This window comes from Dreissena polymorpha, chromosome 7, assembly GCF_020536995.1.
Source record: "Dreissena polymorpha isolate Duluth1 chromosome 7, UMN_Dpol_1.0, whole genome shotgun sequence".
In the NCBI taxonomy this organism is placed as follows: domain Eukaryota; kingdom Metazoa; phylum Mollusca; class Bivalvia; order Myida; family Dreissenidae; genus Dreissena; species Dreissena polymorpha.
This window is the reverse complement of record NC_068361.1, coordinates 27,427,050-27,451,567: the sequence shown is the minus strand read 5'-3', so window position 1 is coordinate 27,451,567 and position 24,518 is coordinate 27,427,050. Positions and strand designations below refer to the sequence as shown.

General features: G+C 36.8%; 1 protein-coding gene across 1 annotated transcript in view; it reads right to left on the bottom strand.

Annotated features, from left to right (window-relative positions):
- Positions 1–5,255: 5,255 nt before the first annotated feature.
- LOC127838845 (serine/threonine-protein kinase TNNI3K-like) overlaps positions 5,256–24,518 on the bottom strand; it is a 38,823-nt gene continuing 19,560 nt past the window's right edge. The window contains exons 12-22 of the mRNA XM_052366846.1: positions 23,611–23,754; positions 22,984–23,134; positions 22,568–22,694; positions 21,471–21,538; positions 16,926–17,083; positions 14,663–14,712; positions 14,017–14,149; positions 12,639–12,748; positions 11,611–11,843; positions 9,428–9,477; positions 5,256–8,995 (exon numbers count right to left, since the gene is read on the bottom strand). Coding sequence (XP_052222806.1) covers positions 8,898–8,995; positions 9,428–9,477; positions 11,611–11,843; positions 12,639–12,748; positions 14,017–14,149; positions 14,663–14,712; positions 16,926–17,083; positions 21,471–21,538; positions 22,568–22,694; positions 22,984–23,134; positions 23,611–23,754 — 1,322 coding nt within the window. The 3' untranslated portion in view covers positions 5,256–8,897. The remainder of the gene's footprint in view (positions 8,996–9,427; positions 9,478–11,610; positions 11,844–12,638; positions 12,749–14,016; positions 14,150–14,662; positions 14,713–16,925; positions 17,084–21,470; positions 21,539–22,567; positions 22,695–22,983; positions 23,135–23,610; positions 23,755–24,518) is intronic.

The following is a 24,518-nucleotide window of genomic DNA, read 5'->3' as shown; positions in this document are numbered from 1 at the left end:
CAGTGACCATTTATAATGAAAATACAAACGTTTGCCTAAATTTCATAAGTACAATAGGGGCATTACTTTGCTAATTTGCATGTCAGAGTTGTTGCCCTTTTTCAGTGACCATATATAATAAAAATACAAACCTTTGCCTTAATTTCATAAATACAAAAGGGGCATTACTCTGCTAAATTGCATGTCAGAGCTGTTGCCCTTTTTCAGCGACCATATATACACTGGGGGCTGACGAGGTCAAAGCGTAGTCCGTTTCTCTACGACGTCGGGTATATGTTTTACTACGAAAACATTGTGAAAATACACTACTTAATAGGATAGTTTCATCTGTTTTGGTATTTATGGATTAGAGAACGGAACATCCAGTTATGGTAGGTACTTCTTTTCAATAACAAACTAATAACAAATGCGCGTAGTTGCAACTTTTACATTTATTTTGAGCTAAAATCGAAATATTTTGATTTGAAGCAATGCATGAGGTGGTTATTCTGTTAAAATAATCAATTACACTTACTTAAATTAAATAAAACTACATTTTTCCTTGATTCAGTGTTCATTTACACATTTTAAAGTACAAAACAGGTTACGAACATATATTTTAATTATTTTAATTCTTTGTTTCGAAGGAAATTACAAGTCGCGTTATGTATAGGTTTCGCACAAAGTATGTATTGGTTGTGCAACGAAGTACAAATATAATGTAAAGGTTACTCAACGAAGTTTCTGTATCCATTTCAGGACATAGCACATGCAGTTTGCAGTTACTGCAGACTGCCATTTTCCAGTGCTATCGCGTTATCGTACTGTCAACATGGTATTATCACATTGTCGCCATCGAACTATCGCACTGTCGCCATCGTATTGTCGCACACTTGTCATCGTATTATCGCATCGTCGCCATCGTACTATCGCAATATCGCATGGTCGGATTATCGCCATCGTACTATCGCACTGTCGCCATAGTATTGTCGCACTGTCGTCATCGTATTATCGCATTGTCGCCATCGTACTATCGCACTATCGCATTGTCGGATTGTCGCCATCGTACTATCGCACTGTCGCTATCATATTGTTGCACTGTCGTCATCGTATTATCGCATTGTCGCCATCGTACTATCGCGTTATCGTACTGTCGTCATCGTATTATCGCACTTCACATTCAAATTGCTATCTGCAATATAATTGAACTGATTAAAACAGTATGTTGAAATTGTAACAGGGGCGAAGGTGTTTATTATACATTTAAACGACCCTTCAATTAAAGGAGTAGAGAAACATTCTAACAAAACAAGACATTTTTCGCACAATGATTCAACTCCACTTTTAAAGTGGTATCCTGCAAATCGTGTGAATGTTGAGCCTATTTGGTAAAGACTGGCAATAACCTCTTCTGGAATATTAAATTTTACAAGTCTGATGCTTATGTAATTGCACGCATGCAATATGATTCGATTTACAGTCGACTCTCATTAGCTTGAAGTTGTAAGGACACAAAAAAGATAGTTGGAGATATCCGGAGTTGGAGATAAACATTCGAGGAAAACCGCAGACGTACACAGAAAAAGGAAAACCGAAAGTAGCCGCAGTGTAACACGATGTAAATTTGCCGGCCGTAATGTACGCAGTAAACAATAACCTGTGACAGATACCCACTGCCACACCTTTACAACAATACATTGATTAGGTTGTTGCGGATTTGTGTCATTAGGGTCCTAATATTCACACCAAACGGCCGTTACAGGAAAAATCATGTATACGAAAATGAAATTCATCTAAAAATTAGTTGGCGATAACCGATTTCAAGAAAATCGCTTTGATATATACAATGTAAAGATCAATATCTGTATAAGATAAAGAAGGATCAAAGTTGGGACATGGGGTTTTCTTTGACATAACCAGAGTTTCGAGATAAGCGAGTGGGAGATAACAAGAATCGACTGTTATTTGATAAAGAGTACCGTATGATAAAAACCTATCGTCGGTCTATATCCAAAAGAAAGTATAAGGGATTGTCACAAGCTGAAGATACGGCATTTTTATTGAGACCGACGACCTTAGGCTCTCAAGCGTACTTTGAAGGTCCAGTCAATCTGTAAGTATACACACAACTAACATGCAACAGAAATGATTTTCCGGTAATATTTTAGATAAATACCACCTCTTCAACATATCAAAAGTCTAGGAAAGTCTAGCTAGGGCAAACTACCGAAAAAATACTCTTAAAGGGGCCTTTTCACAGATTTTGGCCGGGTTCGAACCAGTGACCCCTTGAGTCCTGAAGTAAAAACCAATTAGACCGTTCGGCCATCCTGCCAAGTATGTTGGTGAGACGTATTTTTATAGTTTTTATAAGCAATCTTTGTAGTTTCACAAAATGAAACGACAACAGAACTCTCTAAATTATCCAATCGTTTCGCGTTGCAACGCTTTATAATTTTCGGGTTTTTAAATCGTCAAAAGATGCATATAATGGCTATATTAGATCATGGTAAATGTTCAGTATTACTGTTTCCTCAGAAATATCATAACTAAAACGAAAACTTGCGAATCTAAAACAACTTTTTTCAATTTTGTCAATTAACCAAAACGTGAAAAGATCCCTTTAATTAAGTTTTACTTTAAAAGGAAACGATTGAATAATTTTACTTCAGGACTCCAGGGGTCATTGGTTCGAGCCCTGCTGCGGGCTACTTTTTTTTTCCTTTTTTTAATTTTATACTTGATGTTTTACTGGAGCTTTTTAGATCCAATGTTTACATTTATCAATATAATGCATTTAATGACAAACTTCAAAACATGCCAAAATCTGTGAAAAGGCCCCTTTAATATGACAAATATTCTATGGCACTAAATAACCACCGTAGAAGATTAAATGCTCAGACGCACTGTATACAAGCGACATGATTTGATCGTCTGCTACTGATGGAGGATGCTAGATTTAAGTAATTTTTTATGTAAGTTAAGATGTCTTTGTTAAATATTATTCTTTTCATCATCGAAATTAATGTCTTTGTCGTAACAAATGCGCCAGTCATAAAAGGTTGCCTACGTACCACTTTGTATTGAGTTTTCGTGGATGATGCAGCAATTTTTTTTTTAATATGCAATAAATTCAGCAGCAAACACCATTTACACAAATATACATCGGTAGACATCTAAGAAATGCTTGAAACACACAAATAACTATGAAAAATAAGAGAGAAGTAAAGTTTGAGATTTAAAACAAAGTTATCTACGGAAGGCCATTTGTACCATAATGTTTTCGTTTTACTTCTTTATCTTTATATAAACTTATATTCTACTTAAAATTCACATATTTATTACAGATGTAAGATCAACAATCAATGATAGCATATGTGTGGGTTGGTGACAGAATTGTTATTAGTATTTCAAAAAGGTGAATATGTTTACTTATTGAAAATGTTTTTAAAGGGTTATACTTAGACATTTCACAACGTCTGCCAATTTCAAATGTCGTCTTATAGATGGAATTCAATTTCGCTCGTTTGCTTTGGCCTAGTCGTGAATTTTATTATATAATAATAATGTGCATTACCATGTCGACTGTGCTGTTCGTATCATGTTGTGCCGTTGTTAATACCTCCTCCTCAAATGAAACATGCAGCCACTCCATGACTCTGTATTAAAAAAAACACCTCTATGTCAAGAATATTTATCTTTAGCAGATTTACTCGAGTAACAGTTTTATCAAATTGCAGCTTGAAATACGGATATGTTTTTTTTTAAAAATAGTGTGATAAATAGACAATAGCTAATGATGACGAATGTCTACGTTTGTCTAAAGTTTTTCAAAGTTAGTCTGCTACAAGACGCAAAAGATACGTCTTCAGGGTCATAAGAGTAAAATACCATGATAATATATATAGTTCCGCCCCCTTCACGCAATTATGGAAATCACAACATACACTGCAAAGTAAAGAACATACAGATCAAGTAGAAGATGGTGCATAATAACGTCGTTCCAGCAATATCCCCCAACCAAGTATTCAATTTGCGACTTTTTATTCTGACACGAACGTATTAATCCCAACACAACCTTGTGACTTTCGTCTTTGAGAGATAACCAATACGCCTTTTGGGAGAAACGCATACACGCTAAAGCGTTGTCGTAGCGAGGCATATACGATACGCATACTGTCAGGCACATGATCATGCGTAATAATACTATTCAGTCTTTATTTTTGATAACTGGGTCACCCTACACATTTCTAAACACACCAGTGGCTTAACGATACATAGATCAATATCAATATCAATTTTAAATTGTAAAATTGTGTCATTGAAACACAGTTGTAAACCTTAATTGCATTTGTTAAATTGAAATTTACTTCGGTTTGATAAATCAGCGGTATATGTCATGTTTAACCGCATAAGCCAGACACATGTTGGAACATAATTTGAAGTAACAGACCTATGAAATGTCATTGTGCTTAAATACAGAGTTTTCTTATTAGAAAAAAATTATCTTACCTATTTAAAACCCAATATTTCCACCAATCTGTACTTCGATTGATTCAATGTTTCATAGTAAAACCTATACCCGACGTCGTAGAGAAACGGACTACGCTTTGCCCCCAGTGATATAATAAAAATACAAACCTTTGCTTTAATTTCACAAGTACAAAAGGGGCATTACGCTGCTAAATTGCATCTCAGAGTTGTTGCCCTTTTTCAGTCATCTATAATTACCACAAAGATATATATTGATAATTTATTGAAAATCTCTAGTAATAATGAAAATAAAGACTTGTTGCGTGCAACCTTAAACCATACTTTCGATGATACGCCGTGGTGTAATAGACCAGGTGATCACGGTTCGATCCCCACTGTGGGATCATTCTTTAGATCTTCCCAAAACACACCAAGAACTGGTTTTAGGCCCAGGAAATGGACTCGAAAGCTTTCAGATAAGGAGTACTTTAAATGCAATCAAGCTAAAATAAATAGCTTTAAACTACACCGTTCTAAGAACAAATGAGGGAATAATTATAAATTACATGTTATAAGCCTTGATCAGTTTCCTCATGATGATCCAGAAAACGTGTATAAAGTTTCATTTCAATATCTGTAGAAGTTACAGACGCATGTACCTGTTGCAACCAAACCGTATCCGGAATTTAGTCATGCACATTAACTTTAACCTCATTGTATAAATACCAAAGCGGGCATCATCCTACAAAAAAGTTGGTCATATTTATAAGTCATGATAATTTACTGACCATAAAGACACTCAATATATATGGAGAGATTTATTTCAAGTTCAGATTCAAACATCCAAAACTCAGACAGTTCTGACTTAAAGATTACAAGACTCAATACAAGACACAACAGGTAACATAACAATAGAAATTTGCTTATTGGCAAATATACCACAATAATGCCAAATCTTTAAGTCGAATTTTACATGATCATACAAGGATTTATGCAAACATTTTCGTGGTTTAACAAGTTATCAGAGGATCAGAACAAATGACTAGAAAAGATTCAAAATCAAAAACAAATAAAACAGGATAACGAAGTTTACCGGTACATAACACCAGTCATCACAACACAGTCACAAATATAATGATAATGATACATCACCGAAGTTTTATATAAAACTATGTATAAGAAAACTGACTAGATTTGTGGATTTCAATAGAGTCACATAAGAGCTATAAACATGTAAAACTGCATGTAAACTATCAAGGAAGACAGCAAAAGACACAAAACTAATAACATTCCAAAAAAATATTTCATTGACTAAAATGAATATTGCACAAAGAAGAAAACCAAAACACAATTTCATAGTTAATGGCTTAAATTAAAACCAGGCTAGAACGGAATTCTGGTCCTGAGTATGAGATTATGAGATTCATCCAAAATAAAACAGAGATAACATATCAGTAAATATTTTTGCAAGTGATAACTATTCCAAATTTCAAATTGGACAAAACAAAATATGAGCTTGATTTAAGGGGCTTATTAAGCGCTAATACAGTATAATAGTTTCAAAGACACACTTATCTTTAAATAAGTATGAATAAAATTGTTTCCAAAGGAAATTTCCTGTTCTTGCAAACGCACAGAAACACAAAAAATATGTAGTAGTGGCAAAATTATTATACAATTATTATACTTACAGTACATTTATCCGCATGCACACTACATGTAACTATTTTACAGTGGCATAACATTTTCAGAACATTATATGAATATTGTAGGTGTCAATTCTAATACCTCAAAAGGCATGTGTGGAAAAAAAGGCATAAAATATGCTTTTCTCAAAGTTTGTATCCATGCATTTCAAGTACTTGATAAATATATTCTTTAAAAGAGTGAATATGCATAGGTTTTTATATATTGCTATATTTTGGGGGAAATATGTTTTTATATCCACATTTCAGGAATGTATACCATAATTATTAAGGTTTGCATACAAATAAAAGAACACATGACTAATAAAAACAAGGATATCAGTAAAACTGATGGATGCTCCCCATTGATGCTTGGTCGATATATGGTTTGTGTGGAAAAAAGTGTGACCTTGAGAAAATCTATTATTAACCTCAGTGACCTTGACCCCAGTGACCTCAAACCTCATCAAAAGGTAGAGGTCCATGCAAAGTACCTACATGCCAAATATGTAAGAGATCTGTTAAATATTGAAGGTGCTATGAGAAACTGTAACAAAACTGTAAAAGAAAATCTATTATTCGCCTTGGTGACCTTGACCTTGACCCCAATAACTTAAACCTCATCAAAAGGTAGAGGTCCATGAAAGGTACCTACATGCCAAATATGTAAGAGATCGGGAAAATATGAAAGGTGCTATGAGAAACTAACAAAATTGTGACGGAAAATCTATTATAAGCCTCAGTGACCTTGACCTTGACCACAGTGACCTCAAACATCATCAAAAGGTAGAGGTCCATGCAAGGTACGTACATGCCAAATATGTCAGAGATCGGTAAAATATTGAAGGCCCTAAAATATTGAAGAAACGGTAACAAAAAAGATACGGCAGTAAGTAAGGAACCCTAAACTGGCAACTATATGCTCCCCATATATATATATATGGGAAGCATAAAAATGCACATCTTCAAAGATATGTTGAATCTTAAAGTTGTTTTGTGTGAAAATTACACAACTTCTATATAAAAAACATACATATAAAAATGCACATATTTAAAGATATGTTGAATCTTAAAGTTGTTTTGTGTGAAAATTACACAACTTCTATATAAAAACACACACGTAAAACACTAAAACTGTTCAGAACTGGTGCAGTTCTAACAATGCTTTACTTCATAATTTGGCACGGGTTTCATTAGGCAAATATATCGAAAACATTTCAAAGGCTCAAGAAAAACATGAACACAATTTACAAGTTATTGCACAGGTGTAAAAAATATTGAACACCATTATCATCAATTTAATTAAAAATATTTGTTAAATGACTAAATCATTCAAAAGCATACAAACTCTTTCAATATTGGTGACTTTCAAACTATACCGGTTAGCACATCATGGGTATTGCTCAACCATACACATGGTAAAAATGAATGTGTGCTGTAATATGCATTGAAAATTATATAGATAAATCAGACTATAAACGCAGGTAAATACAGACTAATGCAGCATTTCTTAACACAAAAAATCGAGTTATCTTTGGTACATCATTAATTCCCTTATTGTAAACCTCCTAAAAACTAATAATATAAATATCTGTTCAATTTATATCTAATATGAATAAAGAATGTGTATTACATATCTAATAAGTATGTAAGTATATACGTTAAAAAAATCAGCATACAGCATTAATATTCAAAACATACAGCATTAATATTCAAAACAACTAAAGAATCCAACAACTGAAAAAGAAAACAAATGTAAATACAACCATATAAAGTTGTAATTTAACATAAATGCATGTCATACATTTATTTACTAAAGCACCAATATTGAGATGACATGAGAAAAAAATCTAATGAACATGATTTTTGAAATGCATGAAAGACTGGTGATTCACTAAAACTTCTCGTAAAAAGGTTCTTAAAATATAATAAAATAACCAACATCTTGCCTTTAAATAGCTCTTCAAGGATACCACCTTCTCTGTGTAACAGCTTTATAGTGTTCAATATATAGAGCACCAACAATAACCTGGCACTAACCTTTATGTATGAATATATTTTAATACCATAACAGCGAATATATGAAGCGACTGAAATCAATTGAAGTTTTCCTCACTAACTATACTGTTAGGCTCGCATTAAACTCATGCAAAACGTTCACTAACAAATAAGATTACAAATATAGAAAACAAATCAAGCGTATAATTATGCCAATGGGAGGTAACCTATGCAAGGTAAATGTTGTTGAGATATACCAACCATTAAGAAACCTAGAGGACATGTGTGTGCAAAGACCGATATCAAAATGTCATATCAGAATATACTTATGTTACAAAGTAGGATAGCAACTTGTAGGTTTCAATGTATCATGGCTTGTTAAATGCATGGCTCACATATTTCTTGTACAAAGAGTATAAGGAGCACAAGCTCCTTAGTTTGGTATCTGGCACAAAAGACTATGAACAGTTTATATATCAAACAGAATTCGAATTTACAATATTGAACAATGGCAAAGAGTGTAACTTATTTCAAATTTATGAACCACAAGACAAGTTTGTTACATAGCTGGGCCTATACAATTCAGATATGGCAAAGTTTGTTCCATAGCCAAACTTTATAAATTGACCAATGGCAGACTTGTTTTATATCTCAACTTCAAATATTGACCAATCGGAAAACATATTACATAATAATGAATGCTATTGCTATTGACTGAGTATTTGTGATAAACATCAAGATGGATCTTAAAACATTATCGGATCATGGGGCCTGTGAATTAGGGCTGGACTTGGAGGCCTCTCTCCTCTGCTCCAGAGGGATGGAGATTCTAAGGGTACTCAGGGGGTCGCACACATAACCTGCAATATAATGACGTCAATGAAGTGATATCACATTGTCACACATGACTTGTTATTAACCCTATGGGCTCATTCTATTTAAAAGCTAAAGAGACCATATAGCAGTAACACTTCACTTATTAAATAAGTAAAAATAATAATCAATTAATGATATATATTATATAGTATGTTGTCAACATTATTTTATTCAATTTTCATTTATTTTCTATATGTTAATAAACAGATATTCAATCATTTTGATATTCATCACCTTCCTTTAAAAAAAATCTGACAGTCCCAAACAAACTTGTTATTCAAATTGATAATTTCCTTTGAGCTTCAGTAAAACAATTGAGTCAATCAGTTGACTTGTCATTTGCGGGTTTTCTCCATTAATTCGTCCACTAAAGCATTAAATTATTAGTTGTATTTGATAAAGCACTTAACACCTACCATATTTGTCTAACTGTGGGAATGGTAGCCTTGTTCTTAAGTCATCCACACTGAAAAAGCACAACCAAAAATGTAATAGATTATAGAATTACCGGTAGGTCTATAGAAAATATTATCAAAATATGATTCTAGGATTCTAGGAAACTTGTCTGAGATCAAAACTTGTCATTCCTAGGGCATAAAACATCTTTAAGCAAAATAAAGGTTAACAAAATGTTCATGCATTGACAAACTCCTGATGCATCATATTGAGTCCATAAACTCCTTTATATGGATAAAAGACTGATATATATTAGATCTCTGAGTGGACGATAAACATACCCATGTCTGGATGCTTGATGACTGACCTGTGCTTGACCTCCTGAATATACAACACACTCACCTATGTTGAGTGGACAACAAACTCAACTATGTTGAGTGTACAACAAACTCACCTATTTTGAGTGGACAACAATCTAACCTATGTTGTAAGGACAACAAACTCACCTATGTTGTGTGGACAACAAACTCGCCTATGTTGTGTGGACAACAAACTCACCTATGTTGAGTGGACAACAAACTCACCTATGTTGTGTGGACAACAAATCCACCTATGTTGAGTGGACAACAAACTCACCTATGTTGAGTGGACAACAAACTTACCTATGTTGAGTGGACAACAAACTCACCTATGATAAGTGGACAACAAACTCACCTATGTTGAGTGGTCAACAAACTCACCTATGTTGAGTGGACAACACACTCACCTATGTTTTGTGGACAACACACTCACCTTTGTTGAGTGGACAACAAACTCACCTATGTTGAGGGGACAACAAACTCACCTAATGTTGTGTGGACAATAAACTCACATTTGTTGAGTGGACAACAACTCACCTATGTTGTGTGGACAACAAACTCACCTATGTTGAGTGGACAACAAACTCACTTATGTTGTGTGGACAACAAATCCACCTATGTTGAATGGACAACAAACTCACCTATGTTGAGTGGACAACAAACTCACCTATGTTGAGTGGACAACAAACTCACCTATGTTGTGTGGACAACAAACTCACCAATGTTGTGTAGACAACAAACTCACCTATGTTGAGTGGACAACAAACTCACCTATGCTGAGTGGACAACAAACTCACCTTTGATGAGTGGACAACAAACTCACCTATGTTAAGTGGACAACAAACTAACCTATGTTGAGTGGTCAACAAACTCACCTATGTTGAGTGGACAACAAACTCACCTATGTTGAGTGGACAACAAACTCACATATGTTGAGGGGACAACAAACTCACCTTTGATGAGTGGACAACAAACTCACCTATGTTAAGTGGACAACAAACTCACCTATGTTAAGTGGACAACAAACTCACCTATGTTTAGTGGACAACAATCGCACCTATGTTTTGTGGACAACACACTCACCTATGTTTTGTGGACAAAACACTCACCTGTTTTGTGGACAACACACTCACCTATGTTGGATGCCCTCAAACTCACATGTGTTGAGTGGACAACAAACTCATCTATGCTGGGTTGACTTCAAACTCACTTATTTTGAGGGGACACAAAACTCCTCTATGTCTGGATGCTGAATGACTGACCCATTTCTGACCCCCTGAGTGGACGCTAGACTGACTTTTGTGTGGACATCACACTCACCTATGCTGAATGGAAAACAAACTTAACTATGTTGAGTGGACAACAAACTCGACTATGTTGAGTGGACAACAAACTCACCTAATGTTGAGTGTACAACAAACTCAACTATAATGAGTGTACAGCAAACTCAACTATGTTGAGTGGACAACAAACTCACCTTATGTTGAGTGGAAAACAAACTCGCCTAATGTTGAGTGAACAACAAACTCGCCTATGTTGAGTGTACAACAGACTCACCTATATTGAGTGGACACCAAACTCACCTATGTTGAGTGTACAACAAACTCAACTATGTTGAGTGGACAACAAACTCACCTAATGTTGAGTGAACAAACCCAATTATATTGAGTAGACACTAGACTCACCTTAATTGAGTGGACAACAAAACTCACCTGTATTGAGTGGAAGACAAACTCATCTATATTGGGTGATCACTAGACTTATTGAGTGGACAACAAAACACACCTAGTTGAATGGATAACAAACTCACCCATGTCAGACCCAATGAGTGAAAACCAACTCACCTATGCTGCTGGACAGTTTGTTCCCAGCGGCTCTTCAAAGCACTGACATTTCCTGCCAAGGGCGGAGTGGACCTGCCATCGTCAAGGATACCATCGTGGTCCCGGATCACTGCTGGGAGACTGGCGGACAGCGACAGAGACTGGTACCCAGAGGGGTTGCTAAGCAACATCACTGTGCCGGACTGTTTACATTCCTCAAGAATGGGCAGAATCTCTGCAAAATCTGGTCTGTCCTGATAGATAACAGTTATGCTTTAGGCTTAAATAATGTGTACTGTTTAGAGCATGCATTTATGGTAGGTATAGTGTGAAGATATTTATTTTTTATAATTTGTATTGAAAACAGCAGGCATTTATATATTACAGAGTCTTACATCCTTTACCTGGCTGATTGAAAAGACTTGGATTCTTGGGGGGACTTTTGAAAAAAATTAACTTAGGTAGCAAGGCTAGCATTGCAAAACATTTGTTAGTAATTTATCTAGGTAGAAAGTTATGGATTGTGGGACATTTGAAAGTTATTTATCCAGGAAGCAAGGCTTGCATGGCGGGACATTTGACAGTTATTTACCTGGGTAGCAAGTTTTGAATTAAGGAACATTTGAAAGTAATTTACATTTGTAGGAGGGATTGCCTTGGGGGACAAGTAAGTCATTAACATATGTAGCAGTGCTTGAATAACAGGGCACTTTAAAGTTATTTACTTCAGTAGAGGATGGCATAGAAGGACATTTTAAAGCAAGGTCAGTTATATATAATAATTGAAATTGATGTACCTGGATAGCGAAGCTTACATTGCAAGACATTTGACAGAAATTTACTCCCAGTTTTTAAGCCAGGACTTCCACATGCATCACTCTATACTTTAAGGAACAATCCAAGAAAGTTTAAATGTTGTACTTTGAAAGAGAACTTGTGCAGAAAAATGTGTGTCCACGGACTGAGGGACAGAAATTCCTGGTGATTCCAATTAACCCCCTTTTGCTTTGTATAGATGTTCACACTTTCATATACCCAGTATAGTATACCTCTGGGTTAGGATTCCATCCACACTGCAGCAAGGACACGAGTGGTTTAGGAAATGTGACAGCTATGGGTGGACGGGTTTGATGGTAGGCCATCTCTGCTGCAGCCGCAGCTGAAAACATACAAAGATGTACTTAAACATCCACTGTTGTATCAAGCTGAAAACATAAAAAGATGTACTTAAACATCCACTGTTGTATCAAGCTGAAAACATACGGAGATATACTTAAACATCCACTGTTGTATCAAGCTTAAAACATAGTTACGGAGATGTACTTAAACATCCATTTAATATATAAAAGCATGTGATACAAAAGATCTTTCATCTTGGCTGCAGCAGCAGCTGAAAACATACAGAGATGTACTTAAATATCCGCTGTTTTATCAAGTTTATGCAAAAGAAATAATGAACATGTGGACTTAAAAAAACATACAGGTTTTATCATAATATTTACATAATTGTGAATTTTATTTGCTTATATATTAGCATGTGATAAAAAAGATCTCATTTCATATCATGATTTATTAAACTCTTTGATGATATAGAGAAGTAATCTCACCAATTTCTAGCTTACAAACAATATCCCCTAACTAGTAAAAAAATAAAATATAGTATTAAAACTTAGGTCATAACGTATATAAATGTCTTATCCATAAGGTAAACATGTGTTAATATTTTACAATTTAATGATGAATTATAAAAGTCTGCAACAGCTTGGATGGACGCATGCAATCAATTACCCACATACACCTGACATTGTGACAGATATATCAAGCTTTTCATATGTGGGCTCAACAAACATCCCTATATCTTTTGTTCCCTGACTGCTCACATGATTTCAGGTGTGTAAAGGGCCGCTCAGCTGGTTTCAGGTGTGAACAAGATATGTGTTTGTCAGAAACAAAATGCCCCTTATTGCGCTGCTTTGAAATAAAATTTAAATATCTCATTTGGCAGGTTTACAATTTATCTCCCTTTTGAAGCTTATTACTTCCCTTGGATTGTATTTTTTGACTTTTGACCTTGAAGGATGACCTTGGCCTTTCACTACTCAAAATGTGCAGCTTCATGAGATACAAATGCATGCCAAATATCAAGTTGCTATCTTCAATATTGCAAAAGTTATGACCAATGTTAAAGTTTTCAGACGGACGGCATACGGACGGAAGACTGACGGACATTTAAACTGCTATATGCCACTCTACCGGGGACATAAAAAGGTAGCTCACCTGGTTACAGGTGCACAAAGGGCCGCTCACCTGGTTTAAGTTGCGCAAAGGGATGCTCACCTGGTTTCAGATGAGCAAAGGGCAGCTCACCTAGTTTCAGGTGTGTTAAAAGTAGCTCAATGGGTTTCAGGTGTGCAAAAGGCTGCTCACCTGGTTTCAGGTGCGCAAAGGGCAGCTCCCCAGCCAACAGTTCCCACAAACACAGGGAGAAGCTGAACACGTCCGCCTTGATACTGTATTTGGTGCACTGCGTGAAGATCTCTGGAGCCATCCAGCGCAGGTTCTGTAAAACAGGAGCAGGTAAAAGTCTGCACATGCTTATCTGGGACGACACTTTCTGTATAAACTGGATTTTGATATGAAGTGACTTCCTTTAAACAAAAAATACCATAAAAGTGGAAAGTGTAGTTCATGAATAGCCTGTGGGGAATTTACCTTTTCATAGAACTGGGCTCATAGGGTTCGGATAGCCAGTGCATTACTTTGGTAAAATTGGGCATGGTGAAAGTACGTCAACACCCTTACTGGGTTGGCCAAAAGTAACAGCTATTAAATAGAACTATTTAGGCCATTTAAGAGGCAATCTTCAAATGCAAAAGGATGAAATTAGCTAAAAGGAAAAAGAAAGCACACACTTGAAAAGATAATCTTTTAAATTTTTAAGCAGTTTTAAACATGTTTCCAGTATATATTTCATGTGTATTATTTGAAGATTAAGTTCTAGTTTTGGGTGTTTTTCTGTATAAATGCTATGTGAAAACCAGCCCCTGTCCAGATCTAGGCAGTATGTACCTACCCCGGGCTGCTTGGTCATGTTGTCTTCTAATGTCCGCAGGAACTGGGACTCTGTAATTACAATTTTACAGCAATACATGTATTACCATAAAACATTGTTCAAACATCAAAGTTGGGTCAATATACAGTCAATCTTGTGGATGCGACCACTTGTATTAAGCGACCTTTGTCTTATGCGACCATTTTGAAATCCCACGGAGCGTTTGCGCTATATAATGATATTGTATTAAGCGACTTTTGTCTTACGCAACCAGCGACCGCTTATTTTTATGTATTTTGATGTCCGAATCTAGAATTAAGCGACCACTAGGAGGTAAAAGTGGTTAATCTATTGATCTTTCAGGGACAAATCCGTGTTAATTGTTTATCTAAGCCGATAAGATGTACTGTTACACCTCTGCTTTGTTTTCACACCAACCATTATGATTATGCTTTGTCTCGCTGACCGGTTCTGACCGGTATTGTTGTAGACTGCGTATCAATTTATTGAGTTGAAAAATAGATCCGAACGTATAACGCACAGTGTACAGCTTAAATAGTTTACTATGTGGAACGTTAAGAGACAACGCCGATTTTTCTCGAGTATAGATAACAGGTGCAGAAACAATGCACTGTACGCGACAAACATTTCCTGAGAAGTGCGGAAAATAAACAAATAAACTATAAATCGGCAACATCTGTCGAAATCCGTACATTACCACTGTGTAATAATGCTAATTAGTAGATATTTGTAAGCCAATCGCATTGTTATTTACTTAATAAATTTTCCAATCAGGTCTGTTTGTTTGTTTCTAATTGACGTGTTTTAATTTTTCAGCTCATTATGTATCATAATCGAGTCAGATTTCCTTAAGCATACATGCAGAAATTAAAATGTCAAAATGAAAAGTGTTAACGTTGAACGAGAAAATTCAGGTTTTGGAATTGTCAAAGAGTTAAAGTGCATGTAAAATCGCAGTTTGGAGTCGGTAAAACTCAAATTCAGAACATTCTTAAGCGTAAAGCCGAGGTGTTTGAAGACGTGGAAAATTATGTGTCAGGTGAAAAAAAAACGCGAAAAATAATTTCTTGTCTATGTTGTTTTTGCAAATAAATATGTACACACATTTCATTTATAATTAATGATAATTTATAATAAGTGAAAAAATAAAACACATTATAAGTAAAATATTGTTTATGTATTGTGTTTATAATCATTTTATTATAAAAGTAAAAATCATTGTTGACAAAAAATATAACCTTCATACAGATTAAAGTTTCGGGTAAGCACTCTTCCAGAATGGCCTTTTTTATTTAAAGACCATTTTATTAAAAGACCACTTTTGATTACTCCCTTGAGTGGTCTCTTAATACAAGATTGACTGTACATGCATTAGAACTGAAATTTGAACTTTTAAAATTTTTTGACAATGTTTTAGTCAAATAATTTGGAATCACTCGAGCAACTGTTCATTTGTCAAATCAGCCAACCAAGAAAGGTCAGTTACCATAAAAAGTTAGTTATCTGCCCCATAGATATGACTGTCTATGTGATGCAGATTTTACCACAACCATCAAACTGTTAAGTCAGCCATCACGGTACAGTATTTCTGCAATATACTAAATACATAACCACACATGTTCAAAATTTAACCATGTAGGCAAAATGACGCAACCTCAAAATCAGCAATAAAGATGCAGCCATAATGTAACATGCCAATCACATTGCTCCTCGTTCACATTTTACGATAGCCTGACCAGCAGGTTTGCGACAAAAGTGTGGCTATTCTCAATAATACAATACTCACTTAATCCAACCGGCTCAATAATTTACCCAGTGTTCATAGTAACATTCATCCAAAGTCAGAAATAAGGCTTTTTTCACTTAACCACACAAAACAAACCAACCCTCTTTGCAATTAAGTGCTTACACCTCGAAAGTTAGCAGCAATGGTGCTGTAGTAATACACTTTACCAAACACACTATCCTCTGTACTTAATAATTTGATTCTGTGCAACTGGGTTTAATGCCTGTGTGTTAAATGTCGTACTAGATTAGCCCGTGCAGAAGGCAAAGGCTTATCAGTGAGGACACTTTCCGCCTCGACTGATTTTTTTTATAGAAAATACTTCCTTTCAACAAAAAATTCCATAACAGTGGAAAGTGTCGTCTCAGATTATCATGTACAGACTGCAAAGGCTTATCTGGGACTACACTCAACACAAGCATTCAGATCAGATGTCAGGGAACGCTGCTCATCTAATCTGTGAGTACAGTCTGCTACCTCCAAAGTCAGCCACAATCGCCCTTCCGCTCTCCTCTAGAAGTATGTTTTGACTGTTGAGGTCACGGTGAATGATCGGCTGGGGCAGGGTGTGCAGGTACTTCATGCCCCTAGCGACGTCTGTTGCTATGATCAGCTTTGAGTGGATGTCCAGCAATCTGTTACCATGGAAACAAATGTATTGACAGTCTATTATCATGGAAATTAAGTATCTGGCATTATTATTAATGTCATATGACTCCAATAGTCTGTTACCATGGCAAACAAGAGCTGTCTCCATAGGATGACATATGCCCCCGATAAACGCTTTGATAGAAGTTATGAGCATTTTTCGAAACGTAACACACTTTTGAAACCTAAACGTGGACCCTAAGTTCAAGGTCACGGTCAAAAGTGTCAAAATTTGTGTGCGTATGGAAAGGCATTGTCCATATACACATGCATACCAAATATGAATTTTACATCTGAAGCAACATAGAAGTTATGAGCATTTTTCCAACCTAAACGCAAAGTGTGATGGACAGACGAACAGACAGACGGGCAGACAGACAGACGGACAGTGCGATCACTATATGTCCTCCTTTGGGGGCATAAAAAGTATCAACATTCTATAGCCATTGAAAACTAGAGCTTTGTCACAGACGTGACGTATACCCCCACATGCCGCATTGACACAGACTATTTTGCAAGCTGTCTTCACAAAACAAGAGAATCTAAATGGTGATTTTTTAGAATTATTATGCCATTATTATTTATGGTCATTTTGACCTTTGAACTCTTGAATTCTTTCTCATGACACGCTGTCCAATGACTGTGAACAACATTAATGTACAGAGTCATTTAAAAATCTCACAATGAATGACATAGTTATGGCCCGGACAAGCTCATTTATGGCCATTTTTCACTTTTTTTACTACAAGTGCGACCTTGACCTTGAACATATCGACGTAATTCTTTCACATGACACATTGTCCAATGATTGTGAACAAATGTGCCAAGTAATTTTTAAATCTCACAATGAATGACAAAGTTATGGCCCGGACAAGATCATTTATGGCCATTTTTTACCTTTGAACTCACAGTGTGACCTTGACCTTGGAGATATCGACATAATTCTTTCGCACGACACACCATCCAATATTGGTGAACAAATGTGCCAAATGACTTTAAAATCTCACAATGAACGACATAGTTATGGCCCTGACAAGCTCATTTATGGACATTTTTTACCTTTGAACTCAAAGTTTGACCTTGACCTTGGAAATATTGACGTAATTCTTTCGCACGACACACCGGCCAATGATGCTGAACAAATGTGCCAAATGATTTTAAAATCTCACAATGAACAACATAGTTATGGCCCGGACAAGCTCATTTATGGCCATTTTGGACCTTTGAACTTAAAGTGTGACCTTGACCATGGAGAAATCATCGTAATTCTTTCGCACGACACACTGTCAAATGATGGTGAGCAAATGTGCCAAATGATTTTAAAATCTCACAATGAATGACATAGTTATTGCCCGGACAAGCTCATTTATGGCAATTTTTGATCTTTAAACTCAAAGTGTGACCTTGACCTTGGAGATATCGGCATAATTCTTTTGCGTGACATACCGTCCAATGATGGTGAACAAATTTTCCAAATGATTTTAAAATCTCACAATAAATGATAAAGTTATGGCCCGGACATGCATTTGACCTTTCTTTGAACTCAAAGTGTGACCTTGACCTTGGAGATATCGACAAAATTCTTTCGCGCGACACACCGTCCAATGATGGTGAACAAATTTGCCACATGATTTTTAAATCTCACAATTAATGATAAAGTTATGGCCTGGACATGCATTTAACCTTTGATTTCCAAGTGTGACCTTGACTTTGAGATGTTGACGTACTTCTTTTGCGCGACACACCGTCCCATGATGGTGAACAAATGTACCAAGTCATATTAAAATTTAACGATAAATGACATAGTTATGTTCCGAACAAACTTTCGGTTAAAAACGCACTAAGTGACCCCGTGACCTCGTTTTTGACCCGACATGACCCATATTAAACTTGACCTTGACATCATCTAGATACAACTTCTGACCAATTTTGGTGAAGATCGGATGAAATTTTCGGGACAGACAGACCGACAGACAGACTGACAAAGTGACTCCTATATAGCTTCCGTTACCAGGAATGGGGGTATGATAAGTATCAGGCTTTATTGTTTATGTCATGTGACTGCAGTAGTTGGTAACTGTTGCAATTTTGGCGCATTAACGTAAAGTCGCGCCACTTTATGTAACATTGTTTTTAACAGAACGTCATATCCTGTTATGTTATTGTTAGTTGGATTAAAGGAACGAACCTGAACACAATGTCTTATCACTTACATTGTCTTTACATTTTGGTGCCTTGCCTCTTACACTAGAAGTACGATGAATTTACAGAAGTTACAAACAAATAGTGGAGTTACTAAACGCATAATCGCTATTTTGCTGGAGAAAATCGAAGAAAAGAAAGAGAATGGAAGGCTAATAAAAAGCAACTCAGATTTGAAAAATTTGGAGACAAAAGTGGAAATGCTAGAGAAACTTAACGAAAAAATCTTATCAAACATGGAAACTGAAGGAATCGAAGATGAAATTGTGGAAACAGAAATGCACATGATGGATTTATGCATGAAATTAGACACACTTATCGCCGAGCGTGATCAACAGGATACGAGCATAGGGAGTCAGCAACCGACATTTCATCCCATGGATACGCAGTGTGGTCGAGGGGATACGGGTTTAGGAGGTCAACAGACGACATTTCATCGCGACGATACACCACCTACACTGAAGAACGAAAATACACATGCGTTACATAATCCAGTCAATATCATTCATCTGACAGAGTGTGAAGAGTATGACAGGGCCAGCTGTGATCAGATTCACAGCTCGGTGGTCATGTGTAAGACGACAACGCCGGGTACATCTGCTACAACACAGACTACAACTATGGGTACACTCGCTATCATGCAGACGACAACGATGGGTACACCTGCTACTACGCAGACGACAACTCTGGGTACACCTGCTATCAGGCAGACGACAACGATGGGTAAACTGTCAAACAGTTCAACTCCAAACACGCAGACCACAGCGCTGGATACAGCTTTAAACAATTCAACTCCAAACACGCAGACCACAGAGCTGCTTACACCTCCAACCAAGCACATCGTCATACTTACGTATCTCAACACGCATCCCGCATCTACACAAGGCATTTCAACAATAACTCAAAGTACGCAGTCTGGTGTTGATACGACGGTACTGCCTTCGTCGTCATCCACGACAAGGAGGACAACGACACCACCCGCCCCGGGACACTACACCCTGCCTCAAGAAGCAACCAAGTGCGCATTGTGCATGGGACCGCATGGAAACTGTGAGCAGCTGACTCGCATATTGCTGTGTCACCCGCCACACAACTACTGCATCAACACAGGGTCGTCGGTACGCGGTCTGTCAACAGAACGTGCGGTAACATTGACACGTGCTACCAGGACTGGTACGTGGGCACGTCAGACAACGACAAGTGTCAGGAGTTCTCTCAACTGAGAGCCTACACGGTCGAGTTTGACTGCACGTTCTGCTGCGTCACCAACAAATGCAACCTTCCTTCCGGACACACAACCAGATCAATTGTGAAACTCTTTCCGTTAGAAGTGCTATGTGGAAGCGAAACCGAGAGAATCAAGTGATGAACATTGTGATTAAACATGTGAGAAACAGCGCGATAAACAGTTGATAAACAATGTGCTTAACATGTGATTGATACATATGTGATAAAAAGTGAACTTTTAAAGACAATGCAATTGATTTGGGGGTTTAGGTGATTAATTGATACTTTGAGAGTAACAGAGGTAATTATTTTGACTAATTATTTGTTTTGATCAGACTCATTGATACATGTTCCTTAATCATTTTGAGGCCCCCAGAATGTCGCAGTTTTGGAGCGTTAACGTAACGTCGCTCCACTTTATGTAACGTTGTTTTTAACGTCATATCCTGTTATATTATGTTATTGTTAGTTGAATTAAAGGAACGAACCTGAACACAACGTCTTATCACTTACATCGTCTTTACAGTAACCATGGAAACATAGTATCAAATGTGTATTACCATGGAAATTAGGTATCAGGCTTTAATGTTAATGTCATGTATGACACCATTATATGATCATTGTAGAGGGAGAACATTAGTATTTCTGTCGGCACTATGCAATGATGATTTATTACATTATTACACAGAACAAAATAAACGTGATAGTTCTGTTTTTTTAGAAATACATCAAATATTATATTGAACATTATTACTTTTACCGGAAAATAAAGCTATGAAATCAAAAGTATGTTTTTCTTTCACAGTTTTGAGTTTGGGTTTATTTAATGTCCTCTTCATTTTAACTATTCAAATTGCAAACAACAAGTTCTACACAATATTTGATCTTTATTTCACTAAGGTGTTGTTTTTTTCATACTTTCCATCTTGTAATGCAACACTTTACCTTTTCTGCTCATGAAGAAGGCTGAACAGAGACCCGCCTGCAACATACTGTGTCACTATGGCAAATTGCTGAAAATCAAGTAAAAACAATAGAGTTATTCACATGGCAAAATACTGTGTCACTATGGCAAATTGCTGAAAATAAAGTATTGGTAACCACAACTTATTTATTCTCGATGTTTAATAAATAAACAAGAGCTGTGTTTGTCGGAAACACAATGCCCCATATTGCGCCGCTTTGAAATAAAATTTTAATATATCATTTGACAGGTTTATAAATTATCTCCCTTTTAAAGCTTATTACTTTCCTTGGATTGCATTTTTTTACTTTTGACCTTGAAGGATGACCTTGACCTTTCACCACTCAAAATGTGCAGCTTCATGAGATATCAAGTTGCTATCTTCAATATTCAAAAAGTTATGACCAAACTTTAAAAAGATTAAAGTTTTGGTTAAAGTTTTGGGACACACACATACAATGACAAACAGACAGTCAGGCCAAAAACAATAAGCCCCCAATCTTTTGATCCGGGGGCATAACAACTTATTGTTCAATACAATAAGCCAAACCAATATAAATGGCACTGTGTAGACTCTAAATGTAAAATTCTTGCTGTGTCCAATGAATACATAGACATGGGGACCAGAGATTTCTTAAATTTCATTTTTGCTAGAAAAACGTCAAAGCACACACCTGTAAGGCTGCTTTAACCCTTTCCCACTTAGATGCAAAGTAAAAATGGCTATGTGCAAACAGCATAAAACCAGAACAGCCTGCAAAAAACTCGCAGTCTGTTCAGGATTTATGCTGTTTGCTGCTCATCAGTATCTAAGGATTAAAGTTTAAGCCTTAAAAGCTTAAATCTAGTTAGACTAGTTAGAAAGGTCTAAAATTCAATTTAACTTTCTAAGGTAAACAAATGCGTGAAAATACGTATCAAAGTGGAAAAGGGTTAAAATCTTGATCATTGGTAAAATCAATAGCTCTCCTACAATGTAAATATTGAGACATGTTGAACAACAGCTATTTCTGGTTCATAAGTAAGCTCCCAGTGACCTTCAAATGACAGAGTCTAGTTGTATTTCACTTCAACTTACACTAGGGTCATCCAAGCATGCGCCCATGAACTGTATGACGTAGGGGCTGTTCAGCTTGGAAAGTATGGCTACCTCACGACAAAACATGTCCACGTCTGACTTCGTGCCAAAACAGCTCGCCTTGTATCTGAAATACAACTATTCACTATTAAGATAAACATTCCGACTACAATTCATCAAGATTTACGGTAAATATTATTCTACACAATTATTTGCATATTCATTATTAACGACCCAAAAATTGTCATAGAAACTGCCACAGTCCAACCTCTCGAAAGATTGTTCAAAATTCCAATCCAATAGTTACAAACAATCATTTAGGCTTTGATTATCTAAGGTCACATGATTGTGGTTATCACAATTGCCTCAACTCTGGACTGCGACCGTCTTGCCCTGACAGTGTCCCTTGTACCCACCTCTTGACTGCGACTGTTTTGCCCCTGCAGCGTCCCTTGTAGACCTTGCCAAAGGACCCACTGCCAATCACGTCCTGGAAGTCAATGTCTGAGATCAGGATGTGGAACTGGTGGGGCAAGTCAGCACGCAGCTGGAGCACCTCTATCTTCTCTGAAACATAAATTTATTTTTGTTTATTTGGGGTTTTTGACGTTTTCAACACTCTTTCAGTCATATCATGGCACTCAGTTTAACAACTTGCACTTTTCCTGGGTTAGCTGGTTTAAAAGGTGCACACACTTATGTCAGTAACTGACAGCTGCCCTACTTGATTCAGAGGTAGGGGTAGAATGAACATTGATTCCTCTTGTCATTTTTTTAAAACTGATTAAAAACAATCCTATTCATTTTAGCTTGATTGCGCCAAAAGCCTAAGGTTTCTTGAAATGCTATCAAGTCTGTTTCCTGGGTATAACCAGTACTTGGTGTCTATTGGGGAGATCTAAAGATTGTTCCCACAGTGGGGATCGATCCTGTGACATCCCGGTCATTAGGAGAAAATCATATGGATAACGTCACAGCGACCTTTTTAAAAAACTGATTTGGAGAATGTCAAATATAGCTAAAGATCTCTCAAGGCTTGGTACCTCTTGTCATACTCTTGAGCTTGCCGATAGGCGACGGTACGGACACATAGGAGCCCTCCCCGCCAGGCTGGCTGTAGTCTCCATGGGCGGACTCATCATGGGGTCGCTTGTGATGCTTCACCAGTGTTACTATGGCGTCATGACCTGCAGTGAAAATCAACCAGCGTTACTATGGCGTCATGACCTGCAGCAAAAATTAACCAGCGTTACTATGGCGTCATGACCTGCAGCAAAAATTAACCAGTGTTACTATGGCGTCATGACCTGCAGCAAAAATTAACCAGCGTTACTATGGGGTCATGACCTGCAGCAAAAATTAACCAGCGTTACTATGGTGATACTATGGCGTCATGACCTACAGTAAAAATTAACCAGCGTTACTATGGCCTCATGACCTGCAGCAAAAATTAACCAGCGTTACTATGGTGTTACTATGGCGTCATGACCTACAGCAAAAAATAACCAGCGTTACTATGGCCTCATGACCTGCAGCAAAAATTAACCAGTGTTACTATGGCTTTACTAAGGCGTCATGACCTGCAGCAAAAATCAACCAGCGTTACCATGGCTTTACTATGGCGTCATGACCTGCAGCAAAAATCAACCAGCGTTACCATGGCTTTACTATGGCGTCATGACCTGCAGCAAAAATCAACCAGCGTTACCATGGCTTTACTAGGGCGTCATGACCTGCAGCAAAAATCAACCAGCGTTACCATGGCTTTACTATGGCGTCATGACCTGCAGCAAAAATCAACCAGCGTTACCATGGCTTTACTATGGCATCATGACCTGCAGCAACTATCTACAAGCATTTCTATGGCGTCATGACCCAAAGAAACAATCTGGCAAATTTGTGTTTGTTTTGCTGTTAACCATTCATATTATGGCCATCAGTTAACCTATGC